This window comes from Sapajus apella, unplaced genomic scaffold (genome assembly GCF_009761245.1).
Source record: "Sapajus apella isolate SASKATOON/1434 unplaced genomic scaffold, GSC_monkey_1.0 scaffold49, whole genome shotgun sequence".
Classification (NCBI taxonomy): domain Eukaryota; kingdom Metazoa; phylum Chordata; class Mammalia; order Primates; family Cebidae; genus Sapajus; species Sapajus apella.
Genome location: NW_022436989.1, coordinates 11,248,700 through 11,266,142, shown reverse-complemented (window position 1 = coordinate 11,266,142; position 17,443 = coordinate 11,248,700). Strand labels below are relative to the sequence as shown.

The window sequence follows — 17,443 nt, the reverse complement described above, 5'->3', positions numbered from 1 at the left end:
TGCTGCTATCCAGAACCAGAGCAGGGGGATGACTCGGCATTGCTAATCTTGACAATTTAGGAAGTGAGCCTGGGGCCCAGGTGCCCAGTTTGACAACTTGGCATCTTAAAGCCGAAGGGAACCTTAGAAGTCACGTTGCTCAGCCTCCTTGCTTTACAGATGAGGGACCTAGGACAGCTGATGAGTGGCAGAGTTGGCCCCAGGGCCAGGGCCAGTACCCCGCCACGTGCCCAGCGTGTCTGAGTTGGTAGCAGTTGTTACCACTGGCTGCTGGGCCGCTTGCCTTGCCTAAATCTAGGGAGATTTAGATTTTTCCACAGTTCTGAATAATACTCATCTGGTGGAAGAGTGCAGATAAAAGCTACTGGAACAAAACAGGGTGATGGAAAGTTTGCTCCTTTCCTTAAACTGGATGGAGAGGCAGGGGGCAGAATCCCATCCAACAGCCTCATTGGCTTGGCAGAGCAACCAGCCCAGCAGACTCTCTGCAGACCCGAAGTAATTACACATAGTGTAATAACAGGGAATGGACCTGACCAGCACTTGCCGGAGATGATATCGGGTGTGAGTCAGCCCGGCAGGCCCCTACCTGCTTCTCTTGATATGCAGGAATCCTTTCAAGCTCCAACAAGATCTGTTTAATAGACTGGAGAGTCCTTAAGTTCCTTCCTCTAAGGGAAAATCAGATTGTTCTGGTTTGCTTGGTAATTCCTTACTTCATCCCTGATGGGAATTTTATAGATTGAGGAACCAGGACTATTAAATGGAACTAATAAACTGCCTAGAGCACATACTTGGTATTTTTAACACTGATGAGAGGGACTCACTTCAGCCTTGCAGCGATTGCCTTCCAGTCCGGCCCTCAAAACAGGCGGTGAAAGCTTCCTGTTACAGAGCTGTCTGGACATTTAAAGACGCGAGAGGAAGCCTCAAGGGGTCAGTTGCACTGGAATAGACATTGCTTGTTCTTTTCTTTAGAGTCTCGCCCTGTCACCCAGGCTGGAGTGCGGTGGTGTGCTCTCTGCTCACTGCCACCTCTGTCTCCTTGGTTCAAGCGAGAAGTCACTTGCTCTCTGTTGATCTCTCTTGACCTCACACTCCTCCTCTCCCTGTTTCCTCTGTTCTTCATTCACCTACCTTCCCAGTAGTCCGTAGAGCTGGCCGCTCACTAACCTTTAGCAAGGTGATTGAGGGTCCTGTGTTAGAATAACTCACGGACTGCTAGAAAGTTAAAAATCAGTGAGTAACACCAGGAGAACTTGGCTGGGGTCTTTAAAAGCCGTAGAACTTCTCTTTCTGTCTTTAGATAACTGTAGACAATTTTGCCCAAAACAGATCATGATCGGATTCTATCTCCCACTGGGATTTACCTTCCTCGGGGTGTGCCATCTCACTTTCTCTAGACTGAACTTCATCCCAGACTGTGACCTTGCCATGACCTTCCTCCCGCATGTGCCTGGCCACCATGGGAATGGCTGTGCCTGGGATCATGTCACCGCGGGGAACAAACCCTCCTCCTGTGACTCCGGAGTTCCCTCTCTGACCCCGCCTTCCTCTTTTCTTTCTTCCCCTCCCCCTCACTCCCTCTGCACGTGTGTTTCACTGTGACACTCCCACTCATCCCTGTACAGCCAGTGGAGAGATGCCATTGTAGATCTCGACCTTGAACTTAGCCCCGCAGCCCTCCTCTGACCTCACGGACCCAGCCCGAGGCCCTGGTCAAGTATTTTGGTGATGCTTTTGGTGATTTTTTATGGAACCTACCTTGCCAACCCCTAGGCTTAGGTGAACCAGGACCACCTGCATTCTATGTGTTTGATTGCTGGGGGCAGGAAAACATGAAATGTAAACTGTTGTTCTCCTTTTTCCCACTGCCAATTCATGCCACCCAACCTCAGCCATCATTTCAAGGCCTTGAGTACTTTTTTTTCTGTAGTTAAGCCTCCCCAAAATGATATTTTTTTAAGAAGAAAAACTATAGTACTCTAATTTGATGTGGTCTGTTAATGCCTATGGGCTTTGACTTATTTCTACTTTTAGACCCAGACAAAATAAAATATTTGTGGCAAAACATATTCAAGCTTACCGGGCACGGGAGCTCACGCCTGTAGTCCCAGCACTTTGGGAGGCTGAGGCAGCCAGATTGCTTGAGCCCGGGAGTTCGAGACCAGCCTGGGCAACATGGTGAAACACCATCTCTACAAAAATACAAAAAATAGCTGGACATTGTGGTTCATGCCTGAAGCTGAAGCTGCTTGGGAGACTGAGGTGGCAGGGTGGCTTGAGTTCTGGAGGTGGAGGTCATAGTGACCTGAGATCGTGCCACTGAACTCCAGCCTGGGCAACTTGGTCAGACTCTTTTGGTCTCAAAAACAAAAACAAACAAAAATTCAGGCCAACAGGCAATAATGCCTGCTTTTTAGCACTAGTATATTTCCCCAAGAAGAGGGAGAGAGAAGTTTATTAATAATTAAACTGGACAGTTCTTTACCACCTCTAATGGTTTGACTCAATGGCTTCTCTCCTCATTGCCCTGCAGTGCTCTACTGACTGCAATGCCTTTGAACTTGACAAGCAGGTTAGAATTCCACTTAGACATTTGGATGGTATGGGTGTCAGGGTGCAGCTCTCACACACAGTTGAGAGTGTAAATTGATATAACTTTATCGAAAATTATTTGGCAGTACGTATTCACACTTCTGTCTAGCGATCTCACTTTTAAGGACTTGATCCCACAGAACTTATAACATGGTGCAAGATACCGAGATACCGAGTGTGGCATTCAAAATAGAGAAGAGCTGCAGATAAGGCCCATTCCTGTTGGCAGGAACTGGTTGAATAAATTATGGTTCATCAATGCTGTGGGATATTATTAAACCATTAAAAGAAGAGAAAGCCTGGCCTTAAATACATATATCTGATGTATTGTTAAACAGATAAAGCAAGTTGTGGATCAGTATGACTTGGGGCTAAAAAAATATTTCTCTATAGGTGTGAACATGGTTATGACTCAGGAATCAGGAGGGAAGTGCCTAGATGATAACCAGTAACATGTGGGGAGTGAGACGGGATTGAGAGATGTGATAATAGATTGAGAAAAAAAGATTTTCCCATCTCTTTTTTTATTTTTTAAGAAAACAGCATGGTTTTGAGTAATTATTACTTTTGTATGTTTTTGCTATTTTTTTGAAGCAAAGAAAAAATAATATAATAAATCATTCCAAACTTTAGATGGTGTTTAGCCTCAGTGAACTTTTCATATATTGACAGATGAAGCCAAATGGTCTTTCTGTGCGGAAAGGTAGCAAGTCATTGTGCACCGAGGAAAATTATACACTGACCCAGGGAGTCTGTGGATGTGTTCCTTTAGCATTCAGCCTTCCCTTTGCCTATGTTCTAGCATTACCTCTGTCCTACAGCCTGGGATTTGTGAATGAAATAGATAGGTGCAGAAACTCCCTGCCTCTCTGTAATATCCATAGCTCCGTGGTCTACTTGTATTTGCATGTACAAACCTTAATCTCCCGTAAAAACTCTGTGATATTTCTGAACAATAATCAACTCTACATCCTACACAAAGGGAAAACCCCTTTATCTTTCATCTTTGAAACCATAGCAAAGGTATGAAATTACACCTGAGCATGCCCGGCCTCAAAGTCCTGGAACGGTTACATCTTTGACCCCCACTTCAACTCCAGAAGTAGCAGATCTTCCTTGTAATAGGAAAGATAATTCATTGCAGAGAAGAAAGACCTACAGATTTGCTCTCATCCGAGCAGAACACTGTAGCGTTTATTTTACATTTTCACTCTTCCTTATTTAGCTCTTTTTTTTTTTTTTTTGAGATGGAGTTTCACTCCTGTTGCCCAGGCTGGAGTGCAAATGGTGCGATCTCGGCTCACTGCAATCTCCACCTCCTGGGTTCAAGGAATTCTCCTGCCTCAGCCTCCCAAGTAGCTGGGACTACAGGCACCTGCCACCATGCCTGGCTAATTTTGTATTTTTGTAGTTTTCACCATATTTTTCAGGCTGGTCTCGAACTCCTGACCTTCGGTGATCCTCTCGCCTCAAACTCCCAAAGTGCTGGGATTACAGGCGTGAGCCACTGTGCCCAGCCTTAGCTCTTTTATCCTTAATGAAATGCCCCTCATTCCCTGAGGTCTCACTTGAATTCTTTCCCCCTCTGTGCTGCCTTCCTCTTCTCTCTGTGCTTTGCCACACACGTTTCCTTGTGATGTCAATATTTATGCATATGTCTTTGCTTCACTACTGGATTATAATCTTGAAGCAACAGATTTTTGTCTCTATATTCCAGAGCCTAGAATTGTTTCTTATACTGGGTAGTAAGTACTCAATAAATATATTCTGAATCACTTTGGGAGGCTAAGGCAGGAGGATCACCTAAGGTCAGGAGTTTGAGACCAACCTGACCAACATGGTGAAACCTACTAAAAATACAAAATTAGCCAGGCACGGTGGCAGGCACCTGTAATCCCAGCTACTTGGGAGGCTGAGGCCGGAGAATCAAATACATTTTTTCTTCTTCTTCTTCTTTTTTGGACAGGGTTTCACTCTGTCACCCAGGCTGGAGTGTAGTGACATGATCTTGGCTCACTACAGCCTCCACCTCCTGGGCTCAGGCAGTCCCCCCACCTCAGCCTCCCAAGTAGCTAGGACTACAGGCGCTCACCACAGCACCTCATTTTTGTTTATACTTTGTAGAGATGGGGGGATCTTACTACGTTGCCCAGGCTGGTCTGGAACTCCTGGGCAACCTTGGCCTACCCACCTTGGCCTCCCAAACTATTGAGACTGCAGGAATAAGCCACCATCCCCTGGCCAAATACGTTTCTAAAAACCAGTTTCTGGAGTATACTATCAAATAAATAGATACATGTCCACATTTTTATATGGATTTATACTGTAGGAAAAAGTAAAAATAAGTGCAAAGTTATTATCATAGTAGTAATTATTTTGCAGAAAAAGAACTGGGTATAAACAGGCTTTTTAGAAAAACCCAACAGGAGATTCACAGTCTGGTACTAATGTTTAGACATGGATCATCAGTAAATGTGTTCCAAAGAGTTACACAGATACCAGCTTTGCCTTGGGAATTCTTACCTCTGAAAATTGCTTGAGTTTCGCTGACTGTGTGACATGAGAAAGTTTTGTTTTTTGCTTTTTTTTTTTTTGAGACATAGTCTTGGTCTGTTGCCCAAGCTGGAGTGCACTGGCACGATCTCAGCTCGCTGCAACCTCCACCGTCTGATTCAAGCAATTCTCCTGCCTCAGCCTCCGGAGTACCTGGGATTATAGGCGCCCACCACCATGCCTGGCTAATTTTTGTATTTTTAGTAGAGACAAGGTTTCACCATGTTGGCCAAGCTAGTCTTAAACTCGTGACCTCAGGTGATCCACCCGCCTCGGCCTCCCAAAGTGCTGGGATTACAGGTGCATTTCTTCCATCTCTCCTGTTTCATAAATGTTATACACATGGCACTTCTCTGATATCCTTGGAAGTGTTTGTATCGTGTCATTCTGGCACATGGCTCTACAGAGCATGTGAAGCATGCCGGCTTCTCTATTGCCCACATCATTTGAGAGAGCACACTTTTACATTGTTTTATTGTGGTAAAATATGCATGACATAAAAGTTACCATTTTAACCTTTTTTAACTCTGTCACCCAGCTGGAGTGCAGTGACGCGATTTCGGCTCACTGCAGCCTCTTCCTCCTGGGTTCAAATGATTCTCCTGCCTCAGTCTCCTGAATAGCAGGGATTACAGGTGCCCACCACCACGCCTGGCTGATTTTGTATTTTTAGTAGAGACAGGGTTTCACCATGTTGGCAAGGGTGCTCTCAAACTTTCAACCTCGGGTGATCCGCCCGCCTCAGCCTCCCAAGTGCTGGGATTATAGGTGCAAGCCACCGCACCTGGCCCATTTTAACCATTTTTTAGGTGCCCAGCTCAGTGGCATTAAGTATATTCACAGTATTGTGCAACCATCACCACCACCCGGCTCCAGAATGTTTTTGTCTTTCCAAACCGAAATTCTGTACCCATTGTACAATAGCCGCCCCCATCCCCCAGTTCTGCCTCCTATCCCCTGACATGGAGGCTGGGCCAGTGGATTTCCACCCTCCCTCCAGACTTCTCCAGACTCGCCCCCGTTCTTCTCCCTCTTTGTCCCGTCAGCAAAGAAATGGTGTCTTTTCATCTTCAAGGTCCATCCCTTGCTCCTTGAATACACTCCAGGCCCAGTGGAACTGGCATTCTGTGGGGTGCATGGACAGGGTCCCTAGGGAACGCCCAGGGCACAGAACTCAGACTGGGCGTTTGGAGAAGGTGTCCCAGAGGAAGTGATGTCTAAGCCAAGGCCTTACAGAGAAGAGAAATTAAGTACATGAAAGGCCTGGGGACGGTGGCATTTCAGGCAGACACAACCAGACGCGTGTTCTTCGTTATCTCCGTGGTCTTGCTGCCCACCCGGTGTCAACCGGCCACCGCTCCTCTAGAACTGCTTCTGGCCTCCTTCTCACCAGATCTTGTCTTCACTTGGTGCTCAGAGCCCATCGCCTTGCTGCAAGTGTTTTTTGTTTTGTTTTGTTTTCTTGAGATGGAGTCTCACTCTGTCACCTGGGCTGGAGTGCAGTGACTCAATGACAGTTCACTGCAACCTTGAATTCCTGGGCTCAAGATCCTCCTGCCATACCTTCCCAAAGTGCTGACACTACAGCACAAGCCACCATGCCTGGCCCTTGCTGCAAGTTTTTTTTGTTCGTTTTTTTTTTTTTGTTGTTGTTGTTTTTGAGACAGTCTCGCTCTGTCGCCCAGGCTGGAGTACAGTGGTGCAATCTCGACTCACTGCAACCTCCACCTCCCGGGTTCGAGTGATTCTCCTGCCTCAGCCTCCTGAGTAGCTGGGATCACAGGCACTCACTACCATGCCTGGCTAATTTTTTGTATTTTTAGGCGAGACAGGGTTTCATCATGTTGATCAGGCTGGACTTAAACTCCTGACCTCATGATCCCCCTGCCTCGGCCTCCCAAAGTGCTAGGATTACAGACATGAGCCACCATGCCTGGCCATTTGCTACAACTTTTGATTCTGCTGCCCTGCTTTTCTTCCCCTCCCTGACCTCCTTTCCCTGCTGACTTTTGTTCCTTCCTCTGCCACTGAAGTGTCCTTCTCAGGTCCTTCTCAAGGTTGTGACCTCACTGCTGTCTCTTCCCTCCCAGTTATTTCTTTCATAATCACTTCACCATCCTTACTTTTGTCTCCTGCCCTGGCTCTCCCAGGGACCAGGACCATGCTTTCAGCTCCCATGGGCATCTCAAGCTTGTGTGTGAGCCTGGCTTTGCTGTCTTCTCCATCACCTCTTCACAGCTTACTCTGCATCTCCATTCACGTCTTCCCCAGTGATCACATCTCTGCAGTGGCTCTCGTTTCATCCTCCGCTCTCCTGGAGGAGTGGTGCGGAATCTCATTAATCCTTCCTCATGTCATTCTCCTTGCTTCTCTGTCCCTCGTCTCTACACTGTCTCATTTCCCCATGTGTCCTACACTGTAGCCAGGCGGGTATTTCCTGCGTGGGTCTCAGATCCTCATATTTCTGAGGATATGCTGCTTCAGACGACAGCTCCTCAGTGGCTCCCGGTTCCTGAAATGACGTCCTGCTCCTTGGACAGGCCTCAGTCTGTTCACCCGTCTCAGCTCCTTCTTTTTGTTTTGCTTGTTTTTCTTAGCTTCCAGCCGGATTTCTGAGTCCTCTCCCTCTTGCCCCTCTTGTTGCCTTTGCTTAAGACTAAATGTCCCTTCCTCCCAGGTCCCCACTGCTCGGATTTCAGCCGGGTCCATCTCAAACATGCCTATCTCCAAGAAACTGCCTCTGATTTTTTTCATCAGAAGACACCTTTCCTCTCTGACTTCATCTGTACCCGCCTCTTGGAATTCACTATCTTGTGCCTTGGATTTTAGTTGTTTAAGTGGTTTCTATTTCCCCAGAATATCTTGAGGTCAAGGCTTAAGGCACTTTTATCTTTGTCTATACATTGCAGTATGGGGGCTTTTACATATTAGCTGCTCAATAAATAGATGTTGAATAAAGGCATGCGTATGATTTCAGTAAGACTGTAAAACATACAAAAATCAGTGTGTTCCTTTTTCACTCTTAGAAAACAAACCTACAAAGTAGTACAAGTCAGAGCCAAGAACAAAGATCTTGCATATTAATCTAAATTCTGTCTTTGTCAGCTTTCACAAGTAATTCATATTCCCTGTCTGCATCACGGGGATGATTATGGCCAGACATTGACCTTGGTAAAATTCTCTCCAGATTATGAGGAATCAAGTCAAATATGCCAAGTAACGTAGTTTCTACTTATAGTCACGTTCATGCCTTAGCAGGAACCTCAAATACCACAAAATCTGTCAAGTTCTAACATTCATATTTCTCGACAGTACCTGAAGTTCCTGTTTCTGTTTCCTCAGCCCAAGTTTCCAATTCAGTGAGCAGAACGACTGTGTTGATAAAAAGAGCCCACATACCTGCCTGACCTGCAGGGGTGCTGCCGATGCGAAAAGGCAGGCTCCACGTGGCCTGCGGAGTAATGACTAGGGTCCCTAACATCGAGGGCTTCTGGGTTCAGCCTTGAGCAAAACAAAACGTTGCATAGAGGGAGATTTCTATCCATCCTGAGACTCACTGTAATTCTCTCTTTCTGTCTCTTCATCTGTTTCTTTCTCTCTCACTCTCTCTGACACACACACACACACACAGACACACACACACACAAAGTGTAAGAGTGTCTATACGTTGCAGTTTCCCACACTTTTAATAAAAAAAATCTAGGCTTGAGGTTAGGTGAAGGTGAAAGTATTTACACTGCTAAGACATGGGGATGGATGAGCTTGGGATGAGGAGAAAGGCTTCTCTAAGAAGATTTAGAGATTGTTTAAAATGCTTAAAACACATTGACACCATGGAGTCAGCACATCTTTTCAGGTGAAACTCTCAGACCCAAGAAAATAGAGATAACTTAGAGCTGAGCTAATTCCACAGCCACCTCAATACACAAATGGGGAATCTGAGACCAGCATTGGCACCGTGCCTGAGGTTCTAAAACCCAGGGCTTTTGACTCGTTTCTTCAGTAATGTGGATGGAGGGGGTGACATTAGCTGATGAGAAAGATTTAGGTTGTAGAAAGATGGGGTTAACATAAATGAAGGTTTACTGGGCCTGGTCTCCACTGCTGACTTCAAGGGAAGCGCGCACACACATGCCCCCCTCCAAGATCAGAGTAAACCCCCATATCCCTGTAGCATGGCCCTGATTGTAAAAATAGAACCTCAGTCAGAACGGCAGAAACACGATGCCTCTCAAGAGATTTGGACACCACTTTTTCACACTTTGTTTTAGCTGCTTTGCAATATGTACTGAAATAAATAGAAAAGGGAAAGAATTGTAGCCTGGGCTGGCAGACAGCAAGCCCAACAAAAAGCAGATAAGAAATAAAATAAGGAAGATAACCCATAATGTAAAATAAAAATAGTGCATTGTTGCAAGCACTGATACCCTTTTTTTTTCCTTTGAGAATTTGCTTTTCTTCCAGGCTGAAGCACAGTGGCTCAATCATAGCTGACCGCAGCCTCCAACGCCTGGGCTCATGTGATCCTCTCATCTCAGCCACCCAAGTAGTTGGGGCTGCAGGCACCAGCGATGGTGCTCAGCTGATAATTTTTGAAAATAGGGACACTAGTGTATTCAGCAAATTTGAGTGTCTACTGTGCATCAAGCACCGTTCTGGGCACTGGGAGAGCACAGGGAGCAAAAAAACAAAAGCCCCTGTGCTCAAGTGCTCGGATTCTAGAGGACATGCTGGGCTCGCTTCCCACCAATACCATTCTGAAGATCCGGTGCCCCACCCACCCCAGCCCCTGGGTTTTGGTGGAAATTTAACTAAGTTGGAAAATGGATAATATCTCCATTCACATATGGATATGATTTTAATGAAGGTTGCTTTTTGGTTTTTAGGGAGAAGAAAATGGCTTTCCAGATAGCACTGCAGATCCCCTTCCAGGTAAATGATTGATTTCTAAAGATATCTGGGCTGATAGCTAGTGTGGCTAAAGATAATCTGAGGCCGGCGTGGTGGCTCATGCCTGTAATTCGAGCACTTTGGGAAGCCAAGGTGGGTGGATTATCTGAGGTCAGGAGTTCAAGATCAGCTTGGCCAACATGGTGAAATCTTGTCTCTACTAAAAATACAAAAATTAGCCATGCATGCTGGTGTGCGTCTATAATCTCAGCTACTAACAAGGTTGAGGAAGGAGAATCGCTTGAACCTGGAAGGCAGAGGTTGCAGTGAGCCAAGATTGCACCACTGCACTCCAGCCTGGGCAACAGAGTGAGAGTCCATCTCAAAAAAATAAAATAAAATAAAAAACATAATTTGAGACTATGCTTATCATTAACTTTTAAAATCGATTCTGCAGAACAGAGCAACTTTCTACCCATGCTGAACTGCAGGGAAAGTTGTATCTTACAAAACGTCACAAACGCCTTCAAAGAGTGTTTTCTCAGTGCTAACTTTCCTTTGCATGTACAGCAGGGTTCTGAATGGGGCAGGTTTAGGATCAGGCCAGTCAGGACTGAGCAGATTATCCTTCCCCCTGAGCTCCTTTTTTTTTTTTTTTTTTCTGAGACAGAGTCTCACTCTGTCACCCAGGCCAGAGTGCAGTGGCGTGATCTCAGCTCACTGCAACCTCCGCCTCCCAGGTTCAAGCAATTATCCTGCGTCAGCCTCCTGAGTAGCTAGAATTACAGGCATGTGCCACTCACGCCCGGCTAATTTTTGCATTTTTAGTAGAGACGGAGTTTCACCATGTTGTCCAGGCTGGTCTTGAACTCCTGCCTCCGCACCTGGCCTTCTTCCCTCTGAGTTCTAAGAGCCGAAGCATAGGTGGAGAATGTGCTATTCGTTGCTTGGTGGAAGGGACCAGTAGCCAGCTGGGTCATCTCTCTCCATGTGCCTTCGGCACTTAGGTAGTCAAAGCAGCCCTCCTGACATTAGGTCAGGCGTCAGTCCCCGCTCCTTTTCTGCCTTTAGTGTGTCTCAGCAAGGAAACATTAAAGTGTATTTCCCCTCCCCCTTTTTAAATCATAACAGACATTTTTGCAATGTTTAAATTTCTTGTTAATTAATTAGAGAGGATAGGGAGTAAGGGAGCAAGCATTAAAATAATCTAGCGATGGCCAGGTATGGTGGCCCACACCTGTAATCCCAGCACTTTGGGAGGCCAAGGTGGGCAGATCAGTTGAGGACAGGAGTTCGAGACCAGCCTGACCAACATGGTGAAACTCCGTCTCTACTAAAATTACAAAAATTAGACCAGCGTAGTGACAGGCACCTGTCATCCAAGCTACTCGGGAGGCTGAGGAAGGAAAATCACTTGAACCCAGGAGGCAGAGGTTGCAGTGAGCTGAGATCGCGCCATTTCACTCCTGCCTGGGCGACAGCAAGACTCTGTCTCAAAAAAAAAGCTAGCAAAATAATAATAATTTAAAAAAAACCCATGCCTCACCAACATTTTCTACATCTTTTAAACCATACATTGACTGACTGGAGTCACCAGAGTTTTGTTTGTTTCTTTCTTAAGCAGGGTGGGGGACCCCTAGAGCCCTCGGGGGCAGCTGTCATCAGCCCAGGTGACCAAACTGAAAAACCAGAACAGGCAATGCATACTTAACATTTTTCTCCTTAGAAACATGATATCAGAAAATACACCGATATCAACATGTGGGCACCGGTTACCTCTGGAAGGTGCCGTTCCAGCTGATTTTTTTTTTCATTCCATGGATTTTTTTTTTTTTTTTTTTTGAGATGCAGTTTTGAACTCTTGTTGCCCACACTGGAGTGCAATAGCACACCACTATGCCAGCTAAACGTATTTTTAGTAGAGAAGGGATTTCACCATGTTGGCCAGACTGGTCTAGAACTCCTGACCCCAGGTGATCCAACTGCCTCGGCCTCCCAAAGTGCTGGGATTACAGGCGTCTCACTTCACTGTTGCCCAAGCTAGTCTCGAACTTCTGAGCTCAAGCCATCCTCCCACCTCAGCCTCCCAAAGTGCAGGGATTACAGGCATGAGCCACCACACCTGGTGAGTTTTAGTTTTCTTTCCACTATCCTATATTTCTAAAATTTCTAACATGAGCTGGTATCAGAACTGTCCCTCCAAATTTAATCTGTGTATACAAATTTATATATAACAAATCTGTGTATTTAATCTAGGCATACAAACGTACATATAACAAATGATCACATATTGGTAAGTAAACCTTGCTGCATGATGAAATAACCAAAGAAATTCCTAAAAGGTTAACTGTAGCTGGTCTGGGTAGTGGGAGCATTAATTTTTTCCATACGCTCATCTGAATTTTCAGATTTGCTATGACAAGCACATGTTTATTTTCTAATTTTAAAAATATGTATTCAAACTCTTTAAAGACTAACACCTCAGGCCGGGCGCAGTGGCTCAAGCCTGTAATCCCAGCACTGTGGGAGGCTGAGGCGGGTGGATCACGAGGTCAAGAGATCGAGACCATCCTGGTCAACAAGGTGAAACCTCGCCTCTGCTAAAAATACAAGAATTAGCTGGGCATGGTGGCGCGTGCCTGTAATCCCAGCTACTGAGGAGGCTGAGGCAGGAGAATTGCCTGAACCCAGGAGGCGGAGGTTGCGGTGAGCCGAGATCGCGCCATTGCACTCCAGCCTGGGTAACAAGAGCGAAACTCCGTCTCAAAAAAAAAAAAAAAAGACTAACACCTCACACATTCATGTGTCATGTTAGCTAAAATAGAAATGAATACAGAAATTTGTTTAGAAATATTTATAAATCCTTCAAGGACTCTTCTGAATGAAGGTCATTGTTAATTAGTAGATTAATTTTAATCAGGCTTCTTGTCATCTTCAAATATTTTTTACTTGTGTCAAAATGAACCACCAGAGTTTTGTGTCTTTTTTAGACAGAGTTTCGCTCTTGTTGCCCAGGCTGGAGTGCAATGGCACAATCTCAGCTCACTGCAACCTCTGCCTCCTGGGTTCAATCGATTCTCCTGCCTCAGCCTCCCAAGTAGCTGAGATTACAGGCATGCACCACCACACCCGGCTAATTTTGTATTTTTAGTAGAGACGGGGTTTCACCATGTTGGTCCGGCTGGTCTCGAACTCCTGACCTCGGGTAATCCACCCGCCTTGTCCTCTCAAAGTGCTGGGATTACAGGCATGAGCCACCGCACCCGGCCTGAGTTTTAAAAAGAATAAACTTTCTCAACAAAGCAGGTAATATGATGATGTGTTGGGAGCCCACCCCTGAGTGCTGCCTGAGTTGATGCCTTTAGCACCTCACATGGTACTTGGCACACAAGTACACTCAGGTATTTTGTTTTGTTTTCCGTAAACAAATAGATAAGAGACATGACTTAATGGCTTTGCTCTTGCACGAACAACTGGCAAAAGCAGAGCTACATAGTCTGTCTTTGAATGTGTGTAGCAACTTAAGGAAAATTTGTTTTATTCACAAACACTAATTTGGCACAGAGTGAGTACCAGGCGCTCTTCTAAACACTTGACACATGTGAGTTGCTCATGACAGCCCTGTGCATAGGTCCTGTTCTTTTCTTCACCTTATAGATGTGGTGACTGAGGCCTGATCCTAAACCTGCCCCATTCAGAATGCTGCCGGCTCCTTATATGCAAAGGAAGATTGGCACAGAGAAATACTCTTTGAAGGCTTTTGTGAAGTTTTGTAAGATACAGCTTTCCTTGCAGTTCACTGTGGGTAGAAAGTTGTTCTATTTGCAGTACAGATTTTAAAAGTTAATGAAAAACATAGTCTCAAATTATCTTTATTTTATTTTATTTTATTGAGATGGAGTAAAATCCACCCTCACACCCCCAAAAGCTCATCTCTGGCTGCTGACATACCTTTCCCAAAAGCCTGCCACTTTCCATGGATGAAGCCCTGGGGCCTTAACTGACAGCCTACTTTGCATTTTATTCTCCTCATTGGAAAGCCTTTTCTGTCTGTGATCCAGTCTACAGCTGGTGAAAATAAGCCACGTGGGAGGGGGAGGCACTGCCTTGGAAGGAGTCTGCAGAGGGGTGAGGGATGACAGCTGGCAGTTTGGAATCAAGGAAAGAGGAAGAATACAATTTGCACTCTACTCTCACCAGGAAAGCAAAGCTGCCCTGGTGGAACCCTCTGTACAGATGCTAGCACCGCTTGGGGCAGAACACAGGGAAAGAAAAGACATTCCTACTCTTGCCCTGGATTAAAACAACCACCACCACCAATTATGTGTGGCTTATCCTCTTAAAGGTGCCATGAAAGCATGTTTTCAGAAGGAAAACATGTTGGGCGTTTAAGGAATAAGACACGTGCATGTGTGTTTGTGTGTGTGTGTGTGTGTGTGTGTGTGTGTGTGTGTGTATTTAATTGCCCAAATTAGAATTCTGATCTCATTTCTCCATTATACCCAATAAATCAAAGCATATTTATTTTTTATTTTTATTTTTGAGACGGAATCTCACTCTCTCATCCAGGCTGGAGTGCAGTGGCTCTCGATCTAGGCTCACTGCAACCTCCGCCTCCTGGGTTCAAGTGATTCTCCTGCCTCAGCCTCCCGAGTAGCTGGGATTACAGGTGCACACCACCATGCCCGGCTAAGCATAACTGGTTTTTTTGAGACATGGTTTCCTCTGTCGTTCAGGCTAGAGTGCAGTGGCGTGATCTCAGCTGACTGCAACTTCTACCTCCTGGGTTCAAGCGATCTCCTGCCTCAGCCTCCTGAGTAGCTGGGATTATAGGCACACACCACCACGCCCAGCTAAGCATAACTATTTTTTAGTTGTTTCTTTTTGGAGACATGGTTTCCTCCGTCATCCAGGAGGGAGTACAGTGGCACAGTCATGGCTTACTGCAGCCTTGAACTTCTGGCTCAAGTGATCGTCTTGCCTCAGTCTCCTGAGTAGCTGGGACTACAGGTGCGTGCCACCACACCTGGCTAATTTTTAAAATTTTCCATACAGACAGGTCTCACCAAAGGCATCACTCCTATGTTTACAAAATGAACAAATAATTGAAGAAAAACCCTGGTTCTGGCACTCCCTTCTAGTGGCAGTGATACAGCACTTTGGCACCTGATGCCAGCTTTTCAAGGATGACTTTCTGGTGACCTTGCATAATTCAGCACTTGCCTAATCTAACTTTCCCATAGAAATGAATGTACAATAGGATTTCATATTTTTCAAATGAGGTCCATGAAGTAACATGGTTAATATGTCTGTGTTACATCATTTCAAAACCACATGATTCAAATTCACATAAAATTCTATGCTGAGTTTTAACCTGGGTCCTTTTTTTTTTTTTTTGAGACAGAGTTTCACTGTTGTTGCCAAGGCTAGAGTGCAGTGGTGAGATCTCACCTCATTGCAACCTGTGCCCTCTGGGTTCAAACAATTCTCCTGCCTCAGCCTCCTGAGTAGCTGGGATTACAGGCGCCCGCCACCATGATGGCTAATTTTTGTATTTTTAGTAGAGACGAGGTTTGCCATGTTGGCCAGGCTGGTCTCGAACTCCTGACCTCAGGTGATCCACCCACCTCAGCCTCCCGAAGTGCTGGGACTACAGGTGCGCACCACCATGCCCAGCTAATTTTTGTATTTTTAATAGAGATGGGGTTTCCTCATGTTGGCCAGGTTGGTCTCAAACTCCTGACCTCGAGTGATCCGCCCGCCTCGGCTTCCCAAAGTGCTGGGATTACGGGCCTCAGCCACTGCACCCAGCCCAACCTAGACCCTTTTGTATGTGAGAGTTTGCTGCTTTTTTTCATGTGCCTTCTCTACTCCAATTTTGTTCGATGACAAATTGAGGCCCAACATGATTTACTTGCCTGGATCCACCCGACGTGTCAGTTAGGTTCCCTGGTGCTGCTGCCGACTTAATGTCTCCTTAAAAGGATGCTTTAGAGAAAGCAAAATTATGTTGTTTTTCCCCTTTGGTTAAGAGATCAAACGCCCACCAAAAGCCCTTGGGTCAGCTTCTTAGTAGATAAAAATAATTTTTCGTCACTTTCCAAAAGCTGCTAACATGAAACTCTTCTGATGAATAATGTGGGGTGTGTGTGTGTGTGTGTGTGTGCGCGTGCGTGTGCGCGCCCCAAATTCCAGTGATATATCAAAGCCAGAAACTGGTATTTTAAATATGTTTATTTTCAACCACATTGGAAACCACACACAGAAAAAAAAAAAAAAAAAGGCATGATTGTACCCCCATGACTGTGACTGCAGAAGTATGTGACTCTGCTTCAATACTTGTTGGCATTTTGTAGGCTCCAAATCCGATCACGTAGAACCACCTGGGACAGAGTTATTTTATTTCAGAACCACATACTTCGCTATCTCTGAAGTTGCCAATATAAAATGATTATTCTCTAATTGTTTTGAACTAACTGAAGACCTGGTTATCCTGGGGAGCACCCTTACAAATGATCTGAGAGCTAACAGACCTCTTGGAGCAGTGGAGGGGAACACTTCTGTGGCAATTGCTCTCCAAAGCCAGAGTGTGCAAGATGAAAGAGCACTTCCCCTGCAGGGAGGCACATTAAGTCAACCTGTGATCTGCTGCCAACATCCTGGCTGGAGCGGTTTCTACGCTCAGCTAATCGTGACGTTTGTGAATTCTAAATCTTGTTCCAATTCACAATTAACTGTTAATTGACCCATATTTTATAACCCTCCAGCCATGAACTTACAACTTGGATACAGGCACTACCAGACATTCACTGTTGTTTTTTTTTTTTACAAGTGTTTTAAATGACATCGATGAGCATGCTTGATACCTAAACTCTTCTTTACAGTATAATTTTAAAATATGTGAGTGAGAAATGATGGGGAGAAACGCCCCATGGAAAACCCACTCATCTGCTTGTGAGTGTGGGAAACACTGTGTATCCGAGAACTCTTAATCACACAACAGACATGGCATCTCTCAAAGAGAAGTGGGTGTAATTCCAAAATCTAATTCTGGCAGGCGCTCCTGACTAAATACTTAGTCTGGAGATGTCTTCAAGGCAGGCGGAGGTTTTCAGTCCTGGCTGCACATTAGACGTCCCAGGGGAGCTTTTAAAAACTCGCATGTCCTCCCTGCATCCCAGACTAATTAATCAGGATCTCTGAGGGCAGGACGAGATATCAGGGTTTTGTAAATTTCCTTGGGGGTTTGGTGGGGTGGAGGTGGGGAGGTCTATCCTGTGGCCAAGGTTGAGGACCACTGCTTTTTTTTTTTGAGACTGAGTTTCGCTCTTGTTGCCCAAGCTGGAGTGCAATGGCACGATCTCAGCTCACTGCAACCTCCGCCTCCCAGGTTCAAGTGATT

The 17,443-nt window shown here is 45.5% G+C and overlaps 1 protein-coding gene across 2 annotated transcripts in view; it reads left to right on the top strand.

Moving 5' to 3' along the window:
- The window catches only part of EDARADD (EDAR associated death domain), a 51,385-nt gene that overhangs the window by 28,029 nt on the left and 5,913 nt on the right, over window positions 1-17,443 (top strand). For both annotated transcript variants that reach the window (XM_032242276.1, XM_032242277.1), the window contains exon 5: window positions 10,038-10,083. In XM_032242276.1, coding sequence (XP_032098167.1) covers window positions 10,038-10,083 — 46 coding nt within the window. The remainder of the gene's footprint in view (window positions 1-10,037; window positions 10,084-17,443) is intronic.